The sequence below is a fragment of the Salvia hispanica genome, chromosome 3, assembly GCF_023119035.1.
Source record: "Salvia hispanica cultivar TCC Black 2014 chromosome 3, UniMelb_Shisp_WGS_1.0, whole genome shotgun sequence".
NCBI lineage: Eukaryota > Viridiplantae > Streptophyta > Magnoliopsida > Lamiales > Lamiaceae > Salvia > Salvia hispanica.
Window position 1 is genome coordinate 53,254,805 of NC_062967.1, and position 25,571 is coordinate 53,280,375.

The 25,571-nt window shown below is 37.0% G+C and overlaps 2 protein-coding genes across 2 annotated transcripts; both read right to left on the reverse strand.

Moving 5' to 3' along the window:
- Window positions 1–7,886: 7,886 nt before the first annotated feature.
- LOC125210496 (tryptophan aminotransferase-related protein 1-like) lies at window positions 7,887–9,658 on the reverse strand. The gene is made up of 5 exons (XM_048110044.1): window positions 9,486–9,658; window positions 8,906–9,212; window positions 8,540–8,820; window positions 8,163–8,446; window positions 7,887–8,080 (listed from the first exon to the last, which is right to left on the reverse strand). Exons 1-5 carry the CDS (start codon window positions 9,656–9,658, stop codon window positions 7,887–7,889), a joined length of 1,239 nt encoding a protein of 412 aa, XP_047966001.1.
- Window positions 9,659–18,317: 8,659 nt separating this feature from the next.
- LOC125210497 (glutathione S-transferase T3-like) lies at window positions 18,318–20,880 on the reverse strand. The gene is made up of 2 exons (XM_048110045.1): window positions 20,747–20,880; window positions 18,318–18,936 (listed from the first exon to the last, which is right to left on the reverse strand). Exons 1-2 carry the CDS (start codon window positions 20,878–20,880, stop codon window positions 18,318–18,320), a joined length of 753 nt encoding a protein of 250 aa, XP_047966002.1.
- Between the last annotated feature and the right edge of the window lie 4,691 nt (window positions 20,881–25,571).

Genomic DNA, 25,571 nt, shown 5'->3' on the forward strand with positions numbered 1-25,571 from the left:
TAATTGAAGTTTGACCATTAAATTTTGACAGTGCCGTCCAAAAAGGACTAAATCCAGCCCGTTTTCAATTGTCCTGGATACAATAATTCAAAGAGTAGAGGTTAAAATTAGTCCTGAATATATGCTCATTTTATGATTTTAGTCATAGACTTTATCTTTTGAATTTTTTGGTCCTGTACATTTCAAATCGGATCACAATTGGTCATCTGTTAACAATTCCATTAATATTTAACAGTCAGTGATTTTAATCACAATTTTGACCAACTTAAGCAATTTTTAATGGGATTACCAGCTCCTAATCATAACCTTAATTATTTTAAGGATATATCATTTAAAATACCAAAATAAGAGTATTAAAAAAGAAAGTAAAGAGTAAGAAATAAGTTTACAACACTCAGAAAATTTTGAACAAAAACGAAAGGTCACTCTCTCACCCTCTCTCGCTTCGACGGCGCCGTTGTTCTTCGAGCGGCGAGCGGCTAACCTCTGGCATTTAACATATGTAAATATGAGGTATTTTTTTGCTTTTTTAGGATGAAACTGCCTCCAAATTTATAAAAGGCGTCTTGAATTGGAGACGAGAACCAAGCAATGCGATGCAAACTAAAATGCTAGAGAGCTCAAAGAGAGAAGGGAAAAATGTTTTGAGATGTGGTGTATTTCTCATCCCTCAAACTCACCTATTTATAGGCTAGGAGACACCACATGAACGGTTTTGGCATTAAGGGGTCACAAAGCAAATCAATAAGGTGATGGAGGTTAATTACAAGAGGTGGAGAGCCAAAAGGCTTCCAATGATCTCACCCACCACTCATGGCCATTATTCACGTGATGCCAATACCCTTTCCTTCTGAACACAATGGCTGCTCATGTTCCGCCGAGTGTCTGGGAGGATTTCAAAACTATATCGTAGAACCAACAATAGTAGTTTGTCGCCGCCAGAGGCATTTCTGGAGAGGCTGCTTCTTGCTTTTTCATGACCGCGTCGCCGGATTCAAGGACTTCTTGATGTTTCTAGGTTGGAAACATCGTTGAACAGGAACCGTTGACAATTGAATACAAAATTTTTAGGGTTGTGAATATATATAATGATGTGAATTAGGTAATCGCCAAACCGATAGAAGGAGTGAAGGCATACAATGAGCCAAATCGAAGTCGAGGTTTGTTTCAAATGTCAATCTGCCTATCAAGATGGTATCCAAATGCTCTTCTTAGACCACCATTGTCTTATTCATCAAAATAGCATTGCGTGGGTACTTTGTACGCCTATATAGGATCTAGGTTACAAAAGCAGTACAGTGGCTCCTGAAGTAGCTCCCGACCCGGGCGAAATGAGATGTCGAAAATGCCCGGTGGGGCGTCATGTACTGTTTTGGAAATTTCTCGCAAGAATCGGGAAATGCCTGGTCGGGCATTTTGTACGGGATATTTGATTTTTGAACAAGGTTTATTTTAATTGCTTCTTTTGGACTCCTAGTATAAATACCCTTGTTAGGGTTCATTTCATGGCAGCTTTGAACATTTTGAATAGAGCAAAGATTCAAATTTGAGCACCCATCTTTATCTTTGAAGATTTTGTTGGAACATATATACTAAAAATCATTTTTCGAGTTTATTATAAATTTGATAAATTGCTTGTATATTGTAAACTCACATTTTATGAGAATAATCAATGTTTTCTTCACTAAGCCTAGCGTAGTTTCTAGGGCACTCGAAGGTCCTGCCTCCTCGCACTCGAATACTCTCCTCCTACGACACCTCCTCTAGGTTTGTGCCCTCTTGGGCCTCCAACCAAGCGTAAGTTGTTCAAAACGGATTATAAATAAAGTCAAATAAGCACAAGACGATCTCTCTTTTTTCGCGCTGACAAATTTTGACACAACACAATAATCCGGCACGAATCCGTACAAAATTAATGGGTTTGGGTGAAACCTTATTGGTTTCGTGTCCTTATCCGTTTGACCCGTTAAGAACCCAATAATTTCAAGTTGAGTTTGGGTTAGATGTATAAACATTATGAAATAATATTACTTCCCCTTTCCTAAAAATAGGAACTTTGGAAAAGTAACACAGAGGAAGAGAAAAAAAATGAGTAAAATAAAGAAAGATGAGAAGAAAAAGTAGTAGAATAAGTATTAGTGGATTGTGGGTCCATTTCCTAAAATGGAAAGTCTCTATTTTTAGGTAACAGGCCAAAAAGAAAAGAATTTCTATTTTTAAGAATTGGAGCGAGCATTATTTTCCATTATTTTTATTACTTTTTTAAAAATATGCTCTACTTTAATTCTTCAATTCTTATAAATTAGGTTTAATTTATGTAAAACGGATTTTGTTGTGTAAATTAGGTTTAAAAATCACGTTTAATCGTGCAATGTCAGGTTTGGGACATTATTGTATTGTTATCATGTTGTGTCAACCCATATTATATCATGTCGTTAACGAAATTCGTGTCGGGCGTTGGTCATATTCAGCTTGTATGTAGCAGGTTGTGTTTGTGTTTGAATTGATAGTTCCTCCCTTAACAGATTGGGTTCGAGTTAGATTGGGTCAAATTGTTATTTTGCACGATTTTGCACGATTTTAAGGCCATTATTTGGTCCGTTTTGAATGTCAAAGTTGCATTACATGTCCATTATTTGCATGTTTGACCTATTTTGGTATTTTGATGCGTTTTGTGAGAAATGTGCATATTTGAGCATAAAAAGGGAGTCAAAACGCGAAGTTGGAAATCTGGAGATTTTGGGAGCGCCCAGCGACTGCTGCAACACCGCCGGCAACCACCATGACAGTAGCGGCCCGCTCCGGGAAAATTGTACATGGAATGAAAACACGCCCAACAACTGTTGGGCAACGCGTGGCGATCGCTATCCAAGAGTCAGAATCCTCGGACCAACCCATAGCAACCGCTGGCCAAGGTGCAGCGGTCCGTTGCAAAAATGCGGCGAGCAGATTTGCCCTACTTTCTCTCCAAGATTTACCATATTTTGCAACCCTTTTCCTTATTTGAGAAGGGTCGATTTCTCCCCTATAAATACCCCCTCAAGTTCATCAATAGGATCTTCTTTTTGCAACATATTTCCAGAGTTTAAAAAGTTAGAGTACTTCATTGTGCAAGGAGTTGAAGAGAGATTCAAGAACATCAAAGTTACAAGGATTCAACCTTTGAGTTTTATTTGCTTTAGTTTTATGTTCCCTTTGTTTTCCCTTCAATCTATGTTCTTAGATTATTCTATCATGTATAACTAAATTCATAGGATTATAAGGATGTGTTAGTAACGGCATTGGTTATACAAATCATTTTGTATTTAATATCCGTTTTGTTCTTACTTTGTTTCTTCCTTAAGTTAATGGATAATGCTTCACGTTTGAGCGACACCATTTGTGATGAGTTAATATAACTTGCTACATAAACGTGAGAGGAGGTTGGCGAGTTAGATCCACTTAATAGAGACTACAATTAGATTCCTTTAAAACGACACTGTTAATTGAGAGTGAGGACATTTCCAGGGTCTTAGGAGCTTTTAGGAGTAACGTGTTTAGGATTGACAACCCTAATGTTTGTAACCAACGTTTGCATCGCATAAGCATAAACTAAGTGCCTTGTTCTATCAAAGTAAGAATGTGCTAGTGTATTGCTAGGGCCAAAGCGTCTCGCTCCTGGTAGGGGAGCTTCTTCGGTAGGGGATAATGGATCTCGAGCGGTGCCTTGAGAACTTGTAGAGATTACCTGCAAAAAGAAGTTAGAAATCAAAAAATTTGACTAAGTGTTGAAACCAAACCTTGTGGGCGTAGGGGGCCCTAGGAAAGTTGTGTGTCTCGTGAGGATGCACGTCCTTGTCGAGGGATGGCTCAGCCGTCCGCGCCAACTTGTGCTCCACAGTCACCCCCTACAGAACCAATTGGTCCTAGTATTCCGAACACGGCCCAATGACAAGCAGTGAATAGTGATAAACAAGAGGACCTGCTCCGTTTTAGAAAAAATCGACCTAGTCTGGCCCAATTCGCTAGAGCCCAAACCCAAACCGGTCCCAGTCCAGTTTCAAGGCCCGAACCCAGAAGAGACCCGGCCCAAATAGGACCCAAACCCAGCCCAGACCTGAAGCCTGAACCCAGATAGACTCGACCTGACCCGAATCATCGCCTCTCAAACCCTAACCCTAGAACCCATCCGCCAAATTTAAATTTTGAATTTAGAGTGACTAGGTTCAATGTATCTGACCGTTGGGGGGGGGGGGGCACCGGAGACCTTTCAACTTCCGGCAAGGCGACGCCAGAAAAAACTAGGGTTCCAGCGAAGAATCGCCGAGAAAATCAATAGAGGTAAGAATAGCAACAACAACGATTCAAACAACCTTTGAGGTCGCCGGAGCTTCCAAAACCACCAGAAATTCGCCGAAAAAAATCCAAAAAACAATCGCAACAGGGTACTAATAGAAGAACAAGATCAAACCTAAATAATTAAACACAAAAAAGCAACAGAAACTCAAACCAGGAGGGAAGGAGAGAACGAAGTTGAAGAACACTTAGAAGAAAATTCTAAGTGTTGAAACTGACGCAAACTCTACACCACCCAGAAAACGCTCCAAAGCAGGATTAGTGAATCAAAGAACTCCACGAGGTTGAAAGAAATTGCTGAGAATCTGCAATGAAGGACGAACAACAACAGCGACCAACGAAGAACAACGAAAAGCAATGTAAAAGTAACTTCTTCGCAGAAAACAAACGAACACAACCAACTAAATTGAAGCTACCCAAAGCACAATAATCAGAGATTAAATAAGCAAAAGGGATAGGAAAACTTAGTCTGGAAAGATGACACAATTGGCTTTAGCAAAGATCTTCAACAAGAATACACCTTCTTCGATTTTAACCCAAAGAACTGGTCTTAATCAATCCGCCACTACTTCACCGGAAGAGGCAAAGTATACTTTGGACTAAGCGTTCAACTGGGATCGAAAAGGGAGCGTTCAATCAAGGATCTACACATTCACCGAATCGGAATACCCACGAAGAACTCTTCACTGCCGGAAAAATGAAGAACCGTCGTGAATCACTTCCTCCCCTCTCCGACTGATTTTCACACCTTCAATCACCACAGGGGTGATTTCCGATGCTACTGGAGTGGAGGGGAGGCCGCCGGAGGACTGGAGAAGCTTCAATCTGCCGAAAAATATTTTCAGATTCGAAAATAGTTTTTTCGAAGAACGGCCTCAAATCTGCTCCAAAACTGGTGTTTTTTGGATTAAACTCTTCGATTTAATGTGTAGATGAAGTTCCGAAGTGATTTAATCCACCAAAATCAAAGGAGAGTGAACGCGAGAGAATTTGGGGCGGAAAGCTTGAGAGAGAAAGAGTGAGGATTCTAGAGAGAAATCAGAGAGAATTCTTTCTAGAGAGAGAAAATCTCAACCTCTGTGGTGGTATGTGTGTGTACATGTGCGGTGGTGTGCGTGTGTGCATATGTGTGTGTGTGTGTGTGCAAGTGTGGTGGTATATGTGTGTATGTGTGGTGGTATGTGTGTGTACATGTGTGGTGGAGTGTGTGTATATATATGGTGTTGTGCGTGCACGTGTGGTGGTGGTGGTGTGTGTGTGTACGTGGGGCGGTGGTATGTGTTTTCAATTATTAAAATTTTAAAAAATTTAGTTTTGTTATAAAATTGAGATGATGTTAAATTTAAATATAATATAATGATCATTCCTTAGCTAATTGGAAGGAATGACTATTTCCATGTGGAATGGAATAGTGATTTCTAAGGGGAAAAAATACTACCAAGCAAAGGAATGTCATTCCCTATCACCAAGGTGTGTGAGATTTCATATACATATATAACATCCAATTTTGTTGTTAGAATTATGGATTTCATTTTAATACTTGATTAGCCTCATTTCATGCATCGGTTTTGGGTTAAAATTCGGTATTTTTGGAGTACTAATCTATGTTTCTAAGTTCATGAGTTCAGGCGCGTAATAAATCTACCGGACCTAGGAGTTGGTGTTACCTGACCTGGCGGATGCAAAAGAGATGAAATTGAAGTGAAAATCAGATGTCGTTGTCCGGACCTGGGAGAATCAGAAAGTTGGCGACAGGAGCAGAATGGAGCATAAAGAAGATTTTTAAAGCATCTTATTCAAGGGCATAAGCGTTAACTCACCAAAAGGATGCCCTAGGGATCAAAGCCTCACCTATATAAAGAGCTCAACATTGAAGGAAGACATACACACTCTCTTAGCTCACTTTTGGAGGCTCCTAGTTTCATCCCTTAGTTCCACACTTCAAATACACATTTCAGTTGCTGCGCACTTGGATATGGGGTGATTTCCGGTTACCGTGGTGGTTCCATCGTTTTGCTGCTGTGTAACACCGCCTTGTGAAGGCGAAGAAACAATATTTACATTTGCTTTTTTTAGTTCTCTTTCCGTTTCAAATACTCGTTGGTTTTTAGTTTCGTAACTTTAGTTTAGGACTTTGATCTGCTGGATTTGAACTTATTTCTACATATTATAGAAGTTTACGTTGGTTTTTATCGGATCTTGCTGAGTTGATGTTTATTTGTTGCATTTCTCTTTCGTTATTGTTGATTGTTGGATATTTGGAGCTGAGATATGTTGGTTTGTTGTTGGGGGTTGTAGATTTACGTACAAAGACGTTGGGATTTGTTGAATCGTGGTGGATTTAAGCTTGTGTTTGGCAGATCTGGTGTTTGTTGTTTACATTCTGCATGATTATGGCTATTTTCTGTCGGTTTCTGCATCCACTAGGTCCAGTAGTGTAGATCCGTCGAGTTTAATCTTTAATTTTGTGTTTAAGTTTAGATGTGAAGTTTGCTCTATTTTCATGGTGTTTAATGCTCTGTTTCTTTCTGATATTCCCGTTTGATTCATGAAGAAGATTAAGTTTGTTGTAGTTATAATCAGATCTGCTTTTGTCTATGCTCTCTGCTTGTCTTTTATGCTTTTCTGCAGCTTTTCCAGAACCTAGTCGTTTAAGGAAATTGGTCCCACTGTCTGTTTCTCTGCTGTTTGTCTAATTTAGGAAAGTCTGTCTAGTCCGTTAGCTACAATTATTTAAAACAGTCAAAATTTTGTTTCTCAAGTCATGCATGTTCGGTAAGTTCTTGTTTCTTAGACCTAGTATATAGAGTAGAGTATTTTTTATTTTTCAGACCCAGTAGTTTTAGTTTTCGACCCACAAATTGTGTGGCAGCAGCCAACCCCTTTTCCAAAACGTCCCAAATGCAGTTTCGTAACACATCCGTCCTCGTGGGATCGATCCTTTACTTCCCTGTGCTAGTTGTAGTGTAGTGGGTTGAGGTTTTTGAAGAAGTAAAGTGCACCCAACGACCCCTTTTTGACAGTGTCTTGATCCCCTAGACCCTGAGATCTAGTAAATCCTCTAGACCTGTTGGATTGAGAATTAACAATTGCACACGCACACACGTTCACTCTCTCATTCTTCAATACTCTACCAATTAGTACTATAAGAGCAAAGTTGAGATAAGTGGAACTCTAGGATAGATAATAACTAGGATATTATTACTTGGTTGGGTAGTGATTATATTGAATGAAATTGAACCGTGAACTAATCTAATTGTGCTTTATTTCAAGCTTGAAATTTAACTGCAATTGACGATTGGAGAGTTGATGATAGAATTATTTACTTATGTGATATATGGCTTTGAATAATAAGATTCTAAAGGGTTTTACTGAATTAAGTTCGGAGGAGTATTTTTAGCACATACCCAGAAATTCTGGAGTAGTCATGAAAACAGACGAGCACAAAACTAACAAAACTAATTAAAAGTTGTTTTATTGCTTACAAACACCAAAGTACCAAGATCACTTGGCCACATGGCTGAAACAGATATAAGCTACGAACAAAGGGTTCAAAAAGTTAGACGTTTAAAAATGGAGGGAAGCCTCTTTAGAAGCAAATCAACGTCTTTATCTCTGCCCAGCATACTAACCCTAGCATAATTGTTGGGGCACCCGAAAGTCCCGCCTCCTCGTACTCGAATTTTCTCCTCCTTCATTACCTCTTCTAGGTTGACTCCCTCTTGGGCCTTCATCCAGGCATAAGCTGTTCAAAATAGATAATATCATACAATATCGATCACCAATGCGAACGTACAAAGTCAAAACAATCGCTAGATGTTTTTTACCAGGATGACATTCGTTATAGTCTTGTTTGAAGTTACAGTGTTTAGGAGGAAAGTCAGGGACCTGCAATACATCAGTTCCTTGAAGAGCTTCTCGCAGCTTCGTCCATCGCTCAGTCATAACAGACCGCCCGAACTCGAAGAAATTACTCGGGCAGCTGTTGGTGGAGATCATCTCTAAGATGGCGACAGCTCTGAGTTGAGCCTCCTTGGACACCCCAATGGTGCTGATTTCCATGAACCTTACCATCCGCTTCGCCACATCAGGGTCCTTCACTATCGCCCACCTTCACATACAAAAAAGAAAAAAATTTGAAACCAACCACATATAAACAATGTCATTTAATGCCATGAAAACAATGTATTTTTAGGTCCTCTACCCAATCCTGGACCCTGCGTGTCCTGTGCATTTCGACATGGTGAAGAGCATGATGTTTTGGTCAACAGGATTTGTGATGGCCGTGTATTGAGGCCAGTAGTATGCAAGATCATGCACGAGCATTCCATTGGCTCTCTTCAACACAGGGCCCCTTAATTCACCATCAGGATTGTTTGGTGAAGTGACCATCTCTATGTAGGCTTTGTCATCGTTGTAAGCATGAGCATCGCCTCCCCACTTGAACAACCTCGATCTCATACAGTCTGCTATCTGCGGATAGCACTACAACCAACAAAGACTTAATTAGATCCAAACAATAGCTAAAATGAAACAATCGATGGCAATTGATGGGGATTTAAAGACTGACGGAGTAGAAGGGAGCCGCGGACACAACACTGATGGGGCTTGGGGGGTCGAGGGGTTCGGCCAGGGCGTAAAGGGCGGCTTGGATGAGCTGGCTGGAGCCATTCCCAACCACGATGTGGCGACCTTCCACGACGGCGTTTCCGACCAAATTGTGGAGATTCTTGATTTCATGCTCGAGTTTAGGGAGCATATACCAGCAGAAACTCTTGGGGTTGGCGAAGTAGCTGAGGGCTTCAGATGATGAAATGGTGATTTTGAAATCATCACCAATTAATTTCCAGTAGGCCTCATACATGGTGGGATCACCCCTGAGATTATAATTCCATATTTCTTTAATTTGTCAAAATATAAAGAGAAAAATGCACACATGAAGCAAAGAAAACACACAATAGATCAAAAACACAAACACTAATTAAACAAAACTGAACACTCCTATATACATGAAGAGAGACCATATGCAGATGGTAGAAGAGAGAGAGAAACAAGGAAAACACATACAAAATGCTCACTGCATTTTACACGAAAGGAGAGATCTTAAAAAAAATATAGCAAAATTGAAGAAAAATAAAAACTATGCATACTTATCAAAATCGAGAATGGGAGCAGTTTGAATCTCAATGTTAGTGAGCTTTGACTTAGTAATCTTGATCACTTCAACCTCAGCGGCCACTGCCACCGCAACCGCAGCCACGGAAGCAGCAACAGGTGAAGGGACGGAGCTTTCGATCACAAATGCAGCTTCAGTGCTCACCATTTTTACTTCTTTTTTTCAAGAAAATCTAACTAGTTTGATTTACTCTGCAAAGTCTCTCTCTTGGACACAATTATTAGGGCTGTTTGATTCCCTATTTATAGGGGTTGCACTCAGATGCAATTATATCACATATTTATTTTTTTATTTAAATATTTTACGTTAATTAAAGACTTATCTAACCAAATATTCATTTTTATCCAGCAATATTTAATGCTTTTTACCTTACTTTGATGGCTTTTATTCATTTACAACATGGGAATTTAATGTAATATGCCACTCTAATTTGAAAGCATGTCTCTCTTCGCTAGGGATAAGAAAACGACGATGGATGTTGGTTACGGTGGATGATGAGATAAGAACAAAAGATCATGTAATTTGACATATCTTGTGATAGTATATGGCCATGTGTCTCACTCCTTTAATACAATATTAAATTAATCTCTATATTTAATATGTAATCTAATTTACGTGCTTGACACTAAGATTTATATTATGATATAGTGATATATTATGTTAGTGGAAATGTAAGAGTTTTTTACTGCAGTGAGGGTGTACATATTCACGTGCATGTTCATCGAATATATACTACTATGTCATGTAGAGTAGATGATATATACTTCTACTGTCCTATTAAAAATGAAACATTATCCTTATTGATTGTTCCATTAGAAATGAAACATTCCTAAAATGGAAACAATGTCATCTCTATTTTTTCATCCTTATTACTTTATGCTTTCCTCATTAACTCACAAAACAACACTACATAAAATCATGTGCAAGAAAAACAAATGTTTCCTTTCTAATGGGACAGAGGGAGAACATATTTTTTCGTAAAACTTACTAACAGTTATATTTTCTATAAAAAGAATGGATAAAGTGTTTGTGTCCCTAAATATGTGTCTTATTTTGACCTGACACAGGTTTAAGAGATCTAAAAAAATTGAATTGAAAGAACAAATGAAATTGAAAAAAGTATATTAGTATTATAATAAAATGGGGCAAATTGCCTCTAATGTCATGAACTTTCACAAAAGTTTGATTTTTCCCGTGAATTTTAAATGTTGCGTTAAAAGTCATGAACTTTACCGGGTTGTGAAAATTTCCCATCCGACCCGATCCGATAGTTTTCCGGCATAAATTTATCCTACGTGGCAGCCAGAAGCGTGACTTGGCAGCCGCAACACAAAACAACGCCGTTTTGTGTTTGTTGAAAAAAACAATAATTTCGCTGAATATATTTAAAAATCCTCCATTCTCAAACTAAAAACCCTATGTTCATGAATTAAAATTTCAGTCGATTTTGCGAACTACTTCGGCGCCGCTGGAAAGAACATCACCACTGGGAGAACATCATCATCCGAACAACCACGATTTCACATCGTAATCCCGACAATTTCGACATAAAAACGAGGTTAGATTTTTTGAAGTGAATGGGGACGGTAGTGATGAACGAGGTTAGATTTCATAGCGACGTGAATTGGCAGGGGGGTAAGAATAGGGGATCTTTCCTTTGAAACTTTGGAGTAAGAGGTAAAGAGAGAGAGACGCGGCGGTGGTATCTGGAGGAGAGGGAGGGCTGGTCGGCGGTGGATGGTAATGATGATGGCAGAGCCAGCCAGAGGAAGGGACGGAGGGCGACGGAGCGTCGCCGCTCACAGCAGCAGCGGCGGCGTAAAGAGGCCGAGAGTGAGAGAGATAGAGGAGGGCGAAAGAGAGAGAAATAAGGGAGAGAAAGAGAAGCAGGGGAGGAGCAGGTGTTGCGCATGAGCGACAACAGGCGGTGGTGGCGGCGGCAACGGCAGCGGTGTTGGAGTGAGGAAGGAGGAGATCTTTTTGTAAAAAAATTAGGGTTAGGGTAAATGAAGTAGAAGAAGAATGACTAGAATAGGAGTAAACACACCCAGGATCTAAATCATCTTTTATGTCAGCATAAATACAAACATCATCACACTGCTTAGCCGGAATACCCGACTTGGAAAATCGGCACACTAGGGTAAAGTTCATGACTTTTAACGCAATATTTAAAGTTCACGGGAAAAACCAAACCATTGTGAAAGTTCATGACTTTAGAGGCAATTAGCCTTAATAAAATGTGAGTAAAATGTATTAGTGGAATGTGAGGTTCACTATCAACAGTAGCAAAAATAAAATGAGACAATTAATAAGGGATGAACCAAATGAACTAAACGGGACACGTAATAAGAGAAAGAGCAATACATAACATTTTGATAATTTAGACTCTGTATATGAAAGAGAGAGACCATTTATAATACTCCATCCGTTCATAAAAAACAGTCTCATTTGTGGACGACACGAGTTTTAATGAGAAATTTGGTAAAGTAAGGAGAAGGAGAAATTGCAGGTGAAGTAAGAGAGAAATGGAGAAAAAATAGGTAAAGTATGTGAGAGAGGAGAAAAAGTGAGTAATATATGAGAGAGAGACTTTCCATTTATAAACATGAGACTATTTTTTGTGGACATCCCAAAATAACAAAATAAGACTATTTTCGTGGACAGAGGGAGTAATAATGCTAATAATGTTGCGTTGGGATATGTGTTTGCATGGCAGTTACAACTCAAGCATTTCAATGAAATCTGAGTATGCATTATTAAGTTGACATGGTGAAGAAGTTTTGTCTTTTTCCCATGAAATATTGAGTATTTCGTAACAAGACAAAATACAAATAGGAATGGAGTAAATTGATGTTGCTTTTTAGACATATAATGTCTATTACGGATTCTCTCCCTCATAGATCCACATTCTTTTAAGGAATATAATTTTGAATAAGGATTAGATAGAGATAAAATAAGAATTTAGTTAGAGATATATATGCTAATAAAATAGGTTACACTTTTTGTTTAAGCATGTTTGGTTGGCGGGAAAGTAAAGTTGACAAGGAAAATGATTACTGGAAAAATGAATCCCGGGAATATAATTCCTAGTAACTTTACTTTCCTGTGTTTGGAGAATATCAAGATTTTAAATTTATACTTAATTTAAACACCAAACTAAAAATATACTTATTATTTTTTTATTTATAAAAAAGAATAATATTGTAAATTTTAATAAATTATTAGTTATAAATAATAATAATTATATTATTATATTTATCATTACGATGGATAGTTTAAATATGGATTATCCATCATAATAAATATAATAATTATAATTATATTATAGTATATATAATATTTACATATATTATAATTGAATAAATTTTATAAATTAAAATTGCACTATGACTTTATTGATTAATTATTAATTTATAAAATATAATAATTATTATTCATTATACAATTTATATTATATAATTATATTTTAATTATTAATAAATTATTAATTAATATTATGAATTATTATAAAATATAGTTATAATTATGATAATTTTAATTATAGTTATTTATTATAGTGAAATTAAGTATAATTTATACTTTTAAATTATTTTTAAAACATAGTAATTAATAATAATAATAATAATAATAATAATAATAAAACTATACTATATTGCTTAAATATGTAAGAATCTTGAAACTGGGAAAAAGAATACCTAAGAAAAGTTAGGATTCAGAATCCTGGAAAGTTGTACTAACTTTCCTTGTTCTCGGATTCTGATTACTTTCCCAGTTTGATTAAAAACCGAAACAAACACAAGAATTTAAAATTTAAGGAATGAGATTACTTTCCCAGACAGAATCCTGGTAACCAAACAGGTCATCCAACGACATATAACAACACGATATACTCCTATTTTGGAATTAGTGTGTATATAGAAAAGGTCACCCAACAACTGACAAACAATAAATGATTATTTCTTATATTCTTTCATAGAAAGAACACTTACCATAACAACATAAATGGTGATTCCTAACTATCCAATTTTATCGCATGATTCTTAACTATCCAATTTTAGCATCATGCCTAACTATCCAATTTTAGCCTAATATGCTTTAACTAACCCAATATGATGACTAGGATGATATAAAAATAAAAAATTAAATAATATCTTATAGAAATAGGTAAAAGAAAGAAAAGATGTATTGATAATTGTATTCATAAAATTTAATAAATTACAAAGTTAATGGAATAACAAACTCCTAACTTAAATAGTGATAAAATGTATATAATCGTAAGCTCACAATAAAGTTACTAAAGTACAAGAAACTATAATATAAAGACTAAATGATGAGAATCTCCAAAATTAGCCCAAGACTTGTTCTTGTAAAAAACAACAACACGATTAAAAACTAGTACAAACTAAAAACACTACAACAATAACATAAAAACACATTATATTGAAACTTATATAAATATTACACTAAAAAGGATAAGTGTTCCATTCCACAAAAAGATAGAACAAAAATAGAATGGACGAGGGGGATCGAAATGGAAGAAAATTGAGAAGTGAACATTTATATCGACTCACTCGCTAGCTACACGACACTAGGGTATACTTTCGTTCAAGCTCCGCCACTAGAGGTATACTCTTTCGAGCTCCGCCCCTAGGGTATACTCTCACTCAAGCTCCGCCACTAGCTACATGGTGCTAGTTGTGAATTTACCAAGTGGCTAACCCCGGGCTAACCACAAAGTAACCATAGCCCGGCCATGGATTTTTCCAAACATTCATCTCACCCAACATGGGGAGGGACTCTCACAAAGGAGACACTCTTTTTCTAAACTCAATCTAATCTCTAATCTCTTACAAAAAATACAAAAGGCCCTATTTATAGATGTGGGAGATTGGGAGATGAAAAGTCACTCAAACTAGGGTTAGAATATGATAAGGCACTTCAAATAATTCAAAATCCCGCCTTTTGAATTCTTCCCGGCACAAAACACCCGGTCGGGTGTTTTCATATATTAAAACACCCGCTCGCGTGAACCTTCTGGAGCCTCCTTTGCTTGACTGCGCGATTTTCGTAAAATGACCATAACTTCCTCATCCAAACTCCGATTGAGTCGTGCAAGATACGCACGCGAAGCTCTTTCGACGATGAAGACAATGGTGGTCTTTGACGAGCATTTGGACATCATATGGATAGGCGAATCTTTGCTCGAATCTGATCCAAGTTGCGGCTTGACTCTTTGTCACCTCTTTCACTTAACTCTCTTTGGTTTAGCGCTACCCGGATTCGTATCACTAAACATTGACGTGAAAAAATGATACGAAAAGGATTTGGGCTAAATTTAATATTTTTAATCTTTAAAGTTAAACTATAGCTAGAGTATAAATATTAAAGTTCAGTTACCAACGATTCATTTTTTTTTCCAGCGATTTTGAAGATTTTTTTACCTTAATTTGATGGTTTTTGTTTTGCTACTTGCAAATTTAATGAAATATTTCACTCTAATTTGAAAGCATGGCTCTTTTTGCTAGGGAAAAGAAAAGGCTGTGGATGATGAGATAAGAACAAAAGGTCATGTAATTTGACATATCTTTTGATCTTATATTATAACATGTGTCTTACTCTCTTAATACAATATTAATATAATCTCTATATTTAATATATAATATGATTTACATGCTTGATATTAAGATTTGTATACCTCATGATCTAATTGTATTGATGGAAATGTGAAAGTTTAATTAGATATGCAGACCGCATGGTTTCTTTCTTTATTTACAATTATATTTTCTATGTAAAGAATGTCTCACAAGTATCTTAAATAATACCCACACTTTAACAATTCCTATATAATAAAATATAGAGACCATTTAAATTCTAATTAATTTGTAGTGTGACTATATTTTCTTGTACTGTATTAATTTACTTAGTTATTGATGACTCACTTAAAATTAATTGAGTTTCTATTTTCTTTTCTTTTATTAATTATTACAATTTCATACTTCAACATTCAAAAATATGAAATAATAATAATAATAATAATAATAATAATAATAATAATAATAATAATAATAATAATAATAATAATAATGTGTTGGAATATGTGTAGGTAGAGCTACAACTCAAGGTTTTCAACAAATTAGAGGTTTGTCTTTTTCCCTTAACTATTGATTGCATACATGCAAGAGCACAAAATCTAGGTAAGAAGGCATACAGAAGTTAATGTTACTTTCCATATAGCAGTTACACTTTCTCTCACTTTTGAGGGTTAAATAAGTATATATAAAATAATAAAATTGGATACAACATGTTTATGGAATATAATTTTAAATAATTGATATTTATAAGATTTGCATTATTATATTTGATCTAGGTATTATATTAGTGGAAATGTGAGAGTTTAGATAGTCTACAAGTATTTCTCACATTCTTTTAACATATGCATGTTCATTGAATACATACTGATGTAATACATGTGATGTCTATGAGTAAAATATATATTATATATATTTTTATGTCAAACTGACTAACAATAACTTCATTTATCCCAAAGAAGATGACCTTTTCATTGGGCGGCACATGATTTTACACAAATTAATTTTGTGTGTTGAATGGAGAAAATAAATTAATAGAAAGGGAATAAAGTAGAAATAAAATTGTTCGTATTTTTACTCATGAGTCATCTTGGTTGAGACAAACTAAAAAAGGAAAGCGGGTCATCTTCGATGGAACGAAGGGAATATGTTTTATATATAGAGTGGCTGACAAGTATTTTAACACACTTTAACAATCCCGATATAAGGGAAAGACCATTTAAATTAATATATATTCTAATGAATTTGTAAAACTAGGGTTTACTGATGTCAACTTCGTGTATATATAATGTCAATCGCATGTCCAATCACCAATGTCAACAAATTTAGTTGATATATTCAAGGCGTTGAGTTGACATTATTACTATACCGTGCTAACATTGCGAGAATCACGAAAACTGTTATGTATAAAAAATGACGAAGCCCTTTTTGAATTAATTAATACTCCTTCAGTCCCGAAAAATTGACAAACTTGTAATTGGAACATATTTTAATGTGTAGTTGTTAAAGTAAGAGAGAAAGGAATAAGAAGTGGCATGAGTGTTTGTGGATTGTGGGGTCCACATTATAAATGACATGTAGGATTATTATTTGTTGAAAAACTTTTTATATATAGACTTTATCTAATTTTGGAGTACGACCCGAAATGGTAAAACTAGTCTATTTTTTTTGGGACGGAGGAAGTATAAAATAAATTTCTACGTGGCACTTCCAGATAAGATCTTGTAGATCTAATGGCTAAGAATTGGTGCCACGTGGAAATGCTTCTCTCAAATTAGTTGTTTGCCCAACGATGAAATTTTGTGAGACATTTAGGTTTTCCAAGGTTGTGAATTCAAGGATAGAAATATGCTATAAGTATAGATTATGACTATAGGGATCAGGCCACCATCGATTCACTAATTACCGGGATCTCATTTGGTAATAAGCCAGATAAAAAAGAAACACACGATTACGGTTATTCAAAGTACAAGATACAGCTAGCGGAACACTAGCTATGTTCAAGTCTTCCACCTGAATTGAACCTCCAGCTCCCACCAACTAGTATCTGCACACTTAGTAAACAAATCAGCAATCTAAGGGAAAGATCCTAACGGATCTGAAACAAACAAGAAAAGACAAAGTCAGAGATGTTAGGATATGGCTCAGGTCGCAACAACGACTACACCGGGCTAGGAACCTCCCCACACGCTTTAACCAACAATCACAAGGGAGCACCATAGAACTTAGTGGTTGGAAACCTCAGTATCACCGATTACCGCCAGTTCCAGTCACCACAACACATGAACCTTCACTAAGCTCATAGATCTAGAACACTCAACAACAAATCTCTCAAAAACAACTCCGATCAACGGTAGATCTAACCGCCGACAGCAGATCTAACCCAGAAACTCAAAGGAAACCGAAGCGGTTACCTTCGCAAGAGAAACCACCGATCAAACCTCATTAAAGAGGAGATTCATCGGTGTAGAACGAATATCGGAAGAAGAAACCAGCGAAATTGCCTTAGAGAAAGATTGCAGAGAGAAGGGAGAGCAAATCATCACCAAGAGTGTGAGAGAGAGAAGTGAATAGAATGAGTAAAGTTAGGCCATCCGCAACGCTATCTCTTATCCGTCTCTTAACCGTCTCATCTCTTAACTATTCATGGGCCCCACTGTACTTTTCAGCTCATCTCTTAACTAAGAGACAACACCTGCAACCCTCCATCTCTTAACCATCTCTTAACTATTCATTCAATTTCATTTTTTATTTTTAATTCCAACAAATTCAACTAATAAACACACACTTCATTAAAATAAAATAAATATTACAACTTAAAAGCCTAAAAATAGAAAAAAATACATAATTTAAAATTCTAAAAAATAAAAAAAGTACATAATTTAAAATCCTAAAAAATAAAAAAACTACTCCGCCGGCGAATCATCATCCCCCGAAGTCGGCGGTACAACTATACCAAGTTGAGCTCTCATATACTCAATTCCGGCCATATGGGCTGCAACTTGGCCAGGATTCATTTTTTAGAGGTCCGCCATCGTGGCGACTAGGTACATGGACATTAGGGTGTGCGAGCCCGTGCCCGTGCCGGAGCCCGAGCCCTCGCCCGCCTGGCTTGGTCCGCCGCGGCCCATCCCTCTCGCTCTCGCTCTCCCCCTGGCTCTAGCCGCCTTCGCCGCCTTGGTCCCTTGCGGCCGACGTCGTGCACCGGAAGAAGACCCTCATACATCATCGGTTGGCGTGCCCTCACGTGAGGTGTTGCCTTCGCCGCCATCACTAGACGAGTAGTGGCCACACGCCGTGCGCTTCGTGCGTTTCGAGCCCGAGGCCGACTCGACACCGCCAGCCCACCTGTCAAGGTGGTGGACTTGCGACCAAACATCGACAAGCTTGAAATCTTTGCCGACGTCGTCTTTGAAGACCCGCAACGCCGCTCTCAGAATGTCGGCTCCACTGGCTCCGCTCTGATAATTCGCCTCTTCTCCCCTGTATATCGCGCAAAATTTTTTGACATCTTTGTCGGTTCGGTCCCAATGACTGCGAAGCATCTTCACGTTGCGGGGAACGGTATTCGTCGGCCTTCGTGCGTTGTAAAGTTCGGTGACTTTTAGCCAAAAACACTTGTGGGTTTGTTGATTCCCGACGACAGGATCGTACGAGACGCTGATCCAAGCGTCGTACAGAGCCAACGTCTCGGCTTGGCTGTATGCATGCCGGCTGCCGTCTCCACCAACCTCTGCAGCCGCTGCCTCCTCTTCCTCCTCGGCATTGACGCCGAGACTGAGGTTGATCCTGCCGGAGCCGGAGCCGGAGCCTCCACCGATTGGCCAGTCGGGCAAACTGCGATCAGGCGCCAAAAAATTCTCCGGAATTTGGGATAATCCCGGCGATTGCCCGTACCTCTGGGGGGGGAGGGACGATAGTATGCATCCACATCAAAATGTGGTGTTTGGTACGCCGGCGGGGTGGTCGAGCCTTGGGTGCCCGGCGACGAACCGGGAGTACCCAAACAGTTGTACATGCTCGCCCAATCGTCGAACGAGTTCAAGTCGAACCCGACGGAGCGCCGCCTGCCGGAGCCGCCGCCGCTGGAGTTTCCATCGCCGGACATTTTTTCAACAATTTGAGAGTAGTGTTTGTGTGTAAAATGGAAGAGGAATGAGGAATGAGAGTTGTGTTTGTGTGTAAAATGGTGAATGGAGTATGAAGTATATTTATAGAAGAATAAAAAAAAAAAAAAATTGAAAATTCGACCGTTTGGTCCCCAACGGTCATTTGACCGTTTGAAATTTTTTTTTTTATTTTTTTATTAAATTCGAATTTTTCGAATTTATAAAAAAAAAAAAATTATTACGTCATACCCGCGAGTGGGCGTTACGCAACGCTCCAGCGCGCGCCACGTGGGCCCGCGCGTCGTCTCGCCAGCTCGAGGCCGGCCTCGCAGCGTCGCGTCGCGCGACGAGATGTCTCGTCTCATCGAGACGAGACGAGCCTCGCAACGCTGACTCGATGCTGGCTCGTCTCGTCGAGACGAGACCGAGCCAAAATCGAGCCCGCGTTGCGGATGCTCTTAAACGGCGGAGAAACACTTAACTCATAGAAGTAACACATCCATAGATCCAACGGCGGGTGTTAGTGATCCGAGTGAAGGTAAGACGTGGCGGCCATCGGCTGAGACAGGTAAGTTAATGAGTTAGGCTGGACCACAAATCATTTAAACACATCCGGGTCAGGCCCAGTGATATAAATGAGAGCCCAAACACAATAGGTCTACTTATATTCAACAATGACTTTATCAACCTGAGAGATGATAGCTCAACTGGATCATGAGCTGAATCAAAAGATGAAGAACGAAGCTCACTTGAGTGTCGTACTTCGGTGACCGTTAGATGAAGGATTAGTTTGGGACTTTTAATTTGGGTTGTTGGATCAAGCTTGGTTTAAATAGTTTGTTTGTTATGTTTTGAGTTAGTTTTTTCCCTTCTTCGTTTCATTGTAAATTTAAGCTCAACTTTGATTTAATAACATTCATCTCGTTCTCGCACTCGCAATTTTTTTTCGATTCTAGCTCAAGCACATATCTATTCTAACAAATAGGTGCCATCTATGGGAAGTTGGTGCATTTCTTGAAGCGGATCTGAAATTGCAATTGGGAAGGGAATTTGCGAAGACGATGGCCTCTAGGTTTGAGGCGGAGACATTCACGGGAAAAAATGATTTTGGCCTTTGGAGGATGAAGATGCGAGCCATGTTGATTTAGCAAGGCTTGGTGTCTGCGTTGTCGGTCGAAGGGAAGGATGAAAAGGGGTGTGTTGTGACAGAATAGAGAAATTGTGTAATTGAGACAAATAGAAACGTAAAAAGACACAAAACTTACGTGTTTTACCAACGCTGTTGGCTACGTTCACGGGCAGGAAAAGAAAAACAAATATTATTCAGATTGTTTTTAGTTTCATCATTACAATGCCAGACGAATAGCTTGCCTCAGATTTGGGCTCCTCGGGCAATTAACAGCTCATGACGTTAAGCAGGTCCAAACAATGTTGAAACTTGTTATGCAGGACCGGCTTGGTGAACATATCAGCAAGATTATCAGTAAGTACCTACTTTCGTCACCTCAATTCTCTTCTCATTCTTCAGAAAATGATACCTCACATCAATATGTTTGGTCCTCTTATGATGGACCTGATCCTTGGCTAAACAAATAGCGCTCTGACTATCACAGAACACAACGACTTGCTCTTCATGTAGACCAAGATCACCAACTATAGCCCTTTCAGCCATATTCCCTGTAATACCCCTTACTCGGTTAGTTTTAACCAAATAAATGGTGTCACATTCTAGTTCGATCGATAAACAAAACCTGCCTATATAACCTGCATAACCTTTTTTTTTACCTTTTTTTCCCTTTTTGCAAACCCCTAACGCACAACACTATTGTATAAATAGCTAAACCTGTGTGAACCCTCTTGCAACTAGCCGAGCTTTGTATCTAACACCCTCATTTGGTGTGGTCCCTTTGATCGCTCGGCTTTCTCCACTCTCGTTCTCCCTCTTCTTGAAAGCTGATTGGGCATCCGACCTGATCAAGCCAGCCTATTCCCGCCTGTTTCACCTACAAAATGCGGGTGAGTGGATCCGGTAGAGGTTCGGGCTGATCAAGCTGAGTGGCTCTGACTTGAGCGAGAGGAAATGAGTGGTTGGAAATGAAGCGGCGTCAAGAAACTTAACCCACTAATACTAAAAACCCCTTCCCTTCAAACACTATCTCTACTACTTTAACCGCTCTCTTACTTCACTCTCTTACTTTATTCTTTCTATTATTTTATTATCTTCACTTCACATATTAAATACTCCATCTGTCACACTCTAAGTGACACATTTTTGGGATGTCCCACCTTAAGTGACACATTTCTAAATATAAAAACATCACTCTCTCTACTCTTCTCTCTCTCTTACTTTATTATCTCCATTTTACTTACTCTCTCCTTTCCCAAAGAGTATGAACTTTGGGTTCGACACGGGTTTTAATGCATTATTGGTAAAGTAAGAGAGATAGATAGAGAAAGTTTTCTAAGTATTGTTAGTGGAGAATGAGTCTCACTCGTTAGAAAGAAGAGAGTTTCCAAAATTGGAATGTTCATACTCTTTGGGGACCGACGAAAAAGGAAATAGTGCATACTCTTCAGGGATGGAGGGAGTACAAAAACAACACTGCATAAAATCTCGTGCCGAATTAGAAATGCTCCACTTAGAGTGAGACGGAGGAAGAGAAAGAGTTATTGTCATTCTATATTCTTTGAGATCTATAGACTCCAATTCGATTATAAGGTGAGTAATATTTGGGAAATTTAGAAATTTCTGTATATGTTTGTTCAATTGACGTAATTGATTGTATAAGCTTTACTTGTATTCACAACACTCTCTATACATCTAAATACAAAGTTACTTTGTTGCATTCCCACCCAAGTGATTGATGAAATGACAGACTTATCATGCACAATGGTCAAAGTTATGTTAATTTTACTAATTAGAGTCAGGTTGTCCGTGTAATGTTTCCCTTTAATGTATGCAATTATGGCTTCTAAAGGACGGAGGAAATGTAAGACAAATGTTCGGCTGCAAGACGAACACAATATGTCACAACAAAGGTTGATTAGTGAACGTAAAAAGTGTGGCGGACACAGTTGTCAGGGTAGGGGCTATATATTCATATTTTGTATGGGATAATTATTTCCTTATATTTTTTTATTTTGGTAGGAGCTTTTGCACATCAATTCACACAAATTATTAACAAAATTATAATATTATACAACATAAAATTTTAAAAAAAAAATATTTGGGAAGGGCTTAAGCCCTCCCTCATGCCTATGTGTGTCCACCAATAAAAACAGTTTCATAGGTTTTAGTTATTTAATGTTTATGTAATTGTATATAACTTGATGAGATTCTGAAGCATAGTTCATTTTTTATGATTTTGTGTTTACGCAATAATATTAAGCTATTAGAATTTTAGCATATTATGGTGATATGGAGTTCTCAGTAAACATAGTTCGTTTTTAGCATTCAAAATAATACTCAGTCCTTAGAATTTTTATTATACAAATGGTGATATGGAGTTCACTGTAATTATAGTTTGTTTTTAGCATTCACAATAAAACATAGTTGGTTTTTTATAATGATGTGCAGGCTTCACAAGTAGGACTGTAGTGGGTAGAAGAACATACAACGAAAATATTCTTCAAGAAGCTTCGAACACGGTCAGGCATTCAGATCATAGCCATGAGAGAGTTCCACCATTGCCGATAAGGGATATTAGTATTGGCATCGAACAAGAACATGAGGAAGGTAATGAGCAATTAAGCACTATAATAAGCTGCTTAAACTCTTTAATGTATGGACTAATCATATTATGGTTTTTATGTCTAAAGGTGATGTATCTGGAGCTAAAATTAGAGGCCCTACTTATTTGACAGATATTTGGGGTCGCCCACAAAATCTACCACCCATTTCTGTTGAATATAATGAATTTGGTCAACCTATAGGTGGTGAATATAATATAGTAAGCTTACCCTTTTTTTAGGTCCGATAGAAAGAAATAGTGAGCATTGTCCGCTAAATGTTAAAAATTGGCACGTTATGCCAAAGGGAAAAAAAAGTTGAGATGCTCGAAATGGTAAAGGTAATAATCCTTAAAAGAGTTAAGGTTATTTAGTTTATCATGTTTTTTTTTTGTCTGTCCTATACTTTTGAATTAATTCTACCTTTTTCAATGACTACATGTTTGTCAATTCTATATTCATATTTTTAATATTGGTTGGCTTTGTGTAATGTAGTTATGATTTGATGTTCCCATTATTGCTGAGAAGTCGATTTTGATCTCCATCGTGATTAAGTTGATAAATTGGAAGTATCATCTGAAAACAAGATATTGGGCTGACGTACCTATTGAATGTATAATACACGACCGTGATGATAGAGTTCTAGTAGAGCAATGGATTCAACTTCTTTCTTACTGGAAACAGAAGATGCACAGGTTTATCGTATATCTTCCCTATATATTGATAATTTAATTAAGCTATGCATTCACTTTTTTTTTATTTGCTATTAGAGTACAAGTAAGAGAACAAAAAAGCTCGAGCAAAGAAGTCAATGAATCAAAGAACCGGAAAGACGTCATTTGCACAAGTGAAAGCTAAATTGGTAATATTTTCTTTCTTATATATATTTTATTTCATAATTGTTTTTATAACATGTTAGTAAACTGACAATTTACATTTTCCTAGACAAAGGAAGATGGACAGTGCCCATCACGTGTTCAGTTATTTAGTTCATGTTTTGTGTCTTAGAATGGAAACACAAGTACTGATGTCTTAAGCAAACTTGTATGTAATGATACATTTGCTCATTTTATGAAATATATTATGAAATTTTAATGTGTGCATTAATTTTGAAGAAGTTTGTCCTTTTCCATGAAACATTAATTATTCCATAACAAGACAAAATATAGATAGGAATGGAGTTAATTGATGTTGCTTTTCAGGTATATAATTTCAGTTACAACTTCTCTCCCTAATAGACCATATTTTTTTCAAGGAATGTAATTTTGAATAAGGATTAGATAGAGACAAAATAACGATTTAAATAGAGATATATATGTTGATAAAATAGAATACACTTTTTTTAAGATGTACTCATATAATTTTAAATAATTGATTTTTTCTAGTATTTGTAATGGGAGTATTGAACAATGTGTACCAATATATCTTCTGCCAAATGAAATAGTTTGTTTTATAAAATATATAAATTATTTATTTTCTATTATAAATTTGTTGTGTTTGTATAATGATTACTCTATAATACTCGTTTCGTTTTCTAAAAATAGGAAGGTTTGAAACGGCTCGGGTTTTAATGCACAATTTGGTAAAGTAAGAGAGAGTGAGAGAAAAAAGTAATGGAATTAATGTTAATGGATCATGGGGTCCACTTTAAGTTATTAATTATAGTGGTATAAGTGGTAAATAAATTGATGTATGGACTGTAAAGATTTACTAAAATAGATAGTGGAATGTGAGGTTCACGATCAAAATTAGCAAAAATAAAATTGGACAATTAATAAGGGACGAATGAAAACGAAAAAAATGGGACACATAATAAGGGAAAGAGCAATACATAACACTTTGATAATCCACACTCCGTATATAAAAGAGAGAGGCCATTTATATTAATAATAATAATGTTGCATTGGGATATATATTTGCATGGCAGTTACAACTCAAGCATTTCAACGAAATCTGAGTGTGCATTGAGTTAACATGATGAAGAAGTTTGTCCTTTTCCATGAAACATTAATTATTTCATAACAAGACAAAATATAGATAGGAATGGAGTTAATTGATGTTACTTTTCAGGTATATAATTTCAGTTACAACTTCTCTCCATAATAGACCATATTTTTTTCAAGGAATGTAATTTTGAATAAGGATTAGATAGAGACAAAATAAGGATTTAAATAGAGATATATACGCTGATAAAATAGAACACACTTTTTTTATGAAGTACTCATATAATTTTAAATAATTGATTTTTTCTAGTATTTGTAATGGGAGTGTTGAACAATGTGTACCAATATATCTTCTGCCAAATGAAATAGTTTATTTTATAAAATATATAAATTATTTATTTTCTATTATAAATTTGTTGTGTTTGTATAACGATTAATCTATAATACTCGCTTCGTTTTCTAAAAATAGGAAGGTTTGAAACGGCTCGGATTTTAATGCACAATTTGGTAAAGTAAGAGAGAGTGGGAGAAAAAAGTAATGGAATTAATGTTAATGGATCATGGGGTCCACTTTAAGTTATTAATTATAGTGGTATAAGTGGTAAATAAATTGATGTATGGACTGTAAAGATTTACTAAAATAGATAGTGGAATGTGAGGTTCACGATCAAAATTAGCAAAAATAAAATTG

Coding starts and splice junctions, on each gene's coding strand:
- LOC125210496 (XM_048110044.1), bottom strand. CDS start 9,658: ATGGTGAGCACTGAAGCTGCATTTGTGATCGAAAGCTCCGTCCCTTCA. Junction 9,213..9,485: donor CCCATTCTCGATTTTGATAA/GTATGCATAGTT, acceptor TTATAATCTCAG/GGGTGATCCCACCATGTATG. Junction 8,821..8,905: donor CCGCGGCTCCCTTCTACTCC/GTCAGTCTTTAA, acceptor TGTTGGTTGTAG/TGCTATCCGCAGATAGCAGA.
- LOC125210497 (XM_048110045.1), bottom strand. CDS start 20,880: ATGGCTGAAAGGGCTATAGTTGGTGATCTTGGTCTACATGAAGAGCAA. Junction 18,937..20,746: donor ACCAAACATATTGATGTGAG/GTATCATTTTCT, acceptor GCCTGATCGCAG/TTTGCCCGACTGGCCAATCG.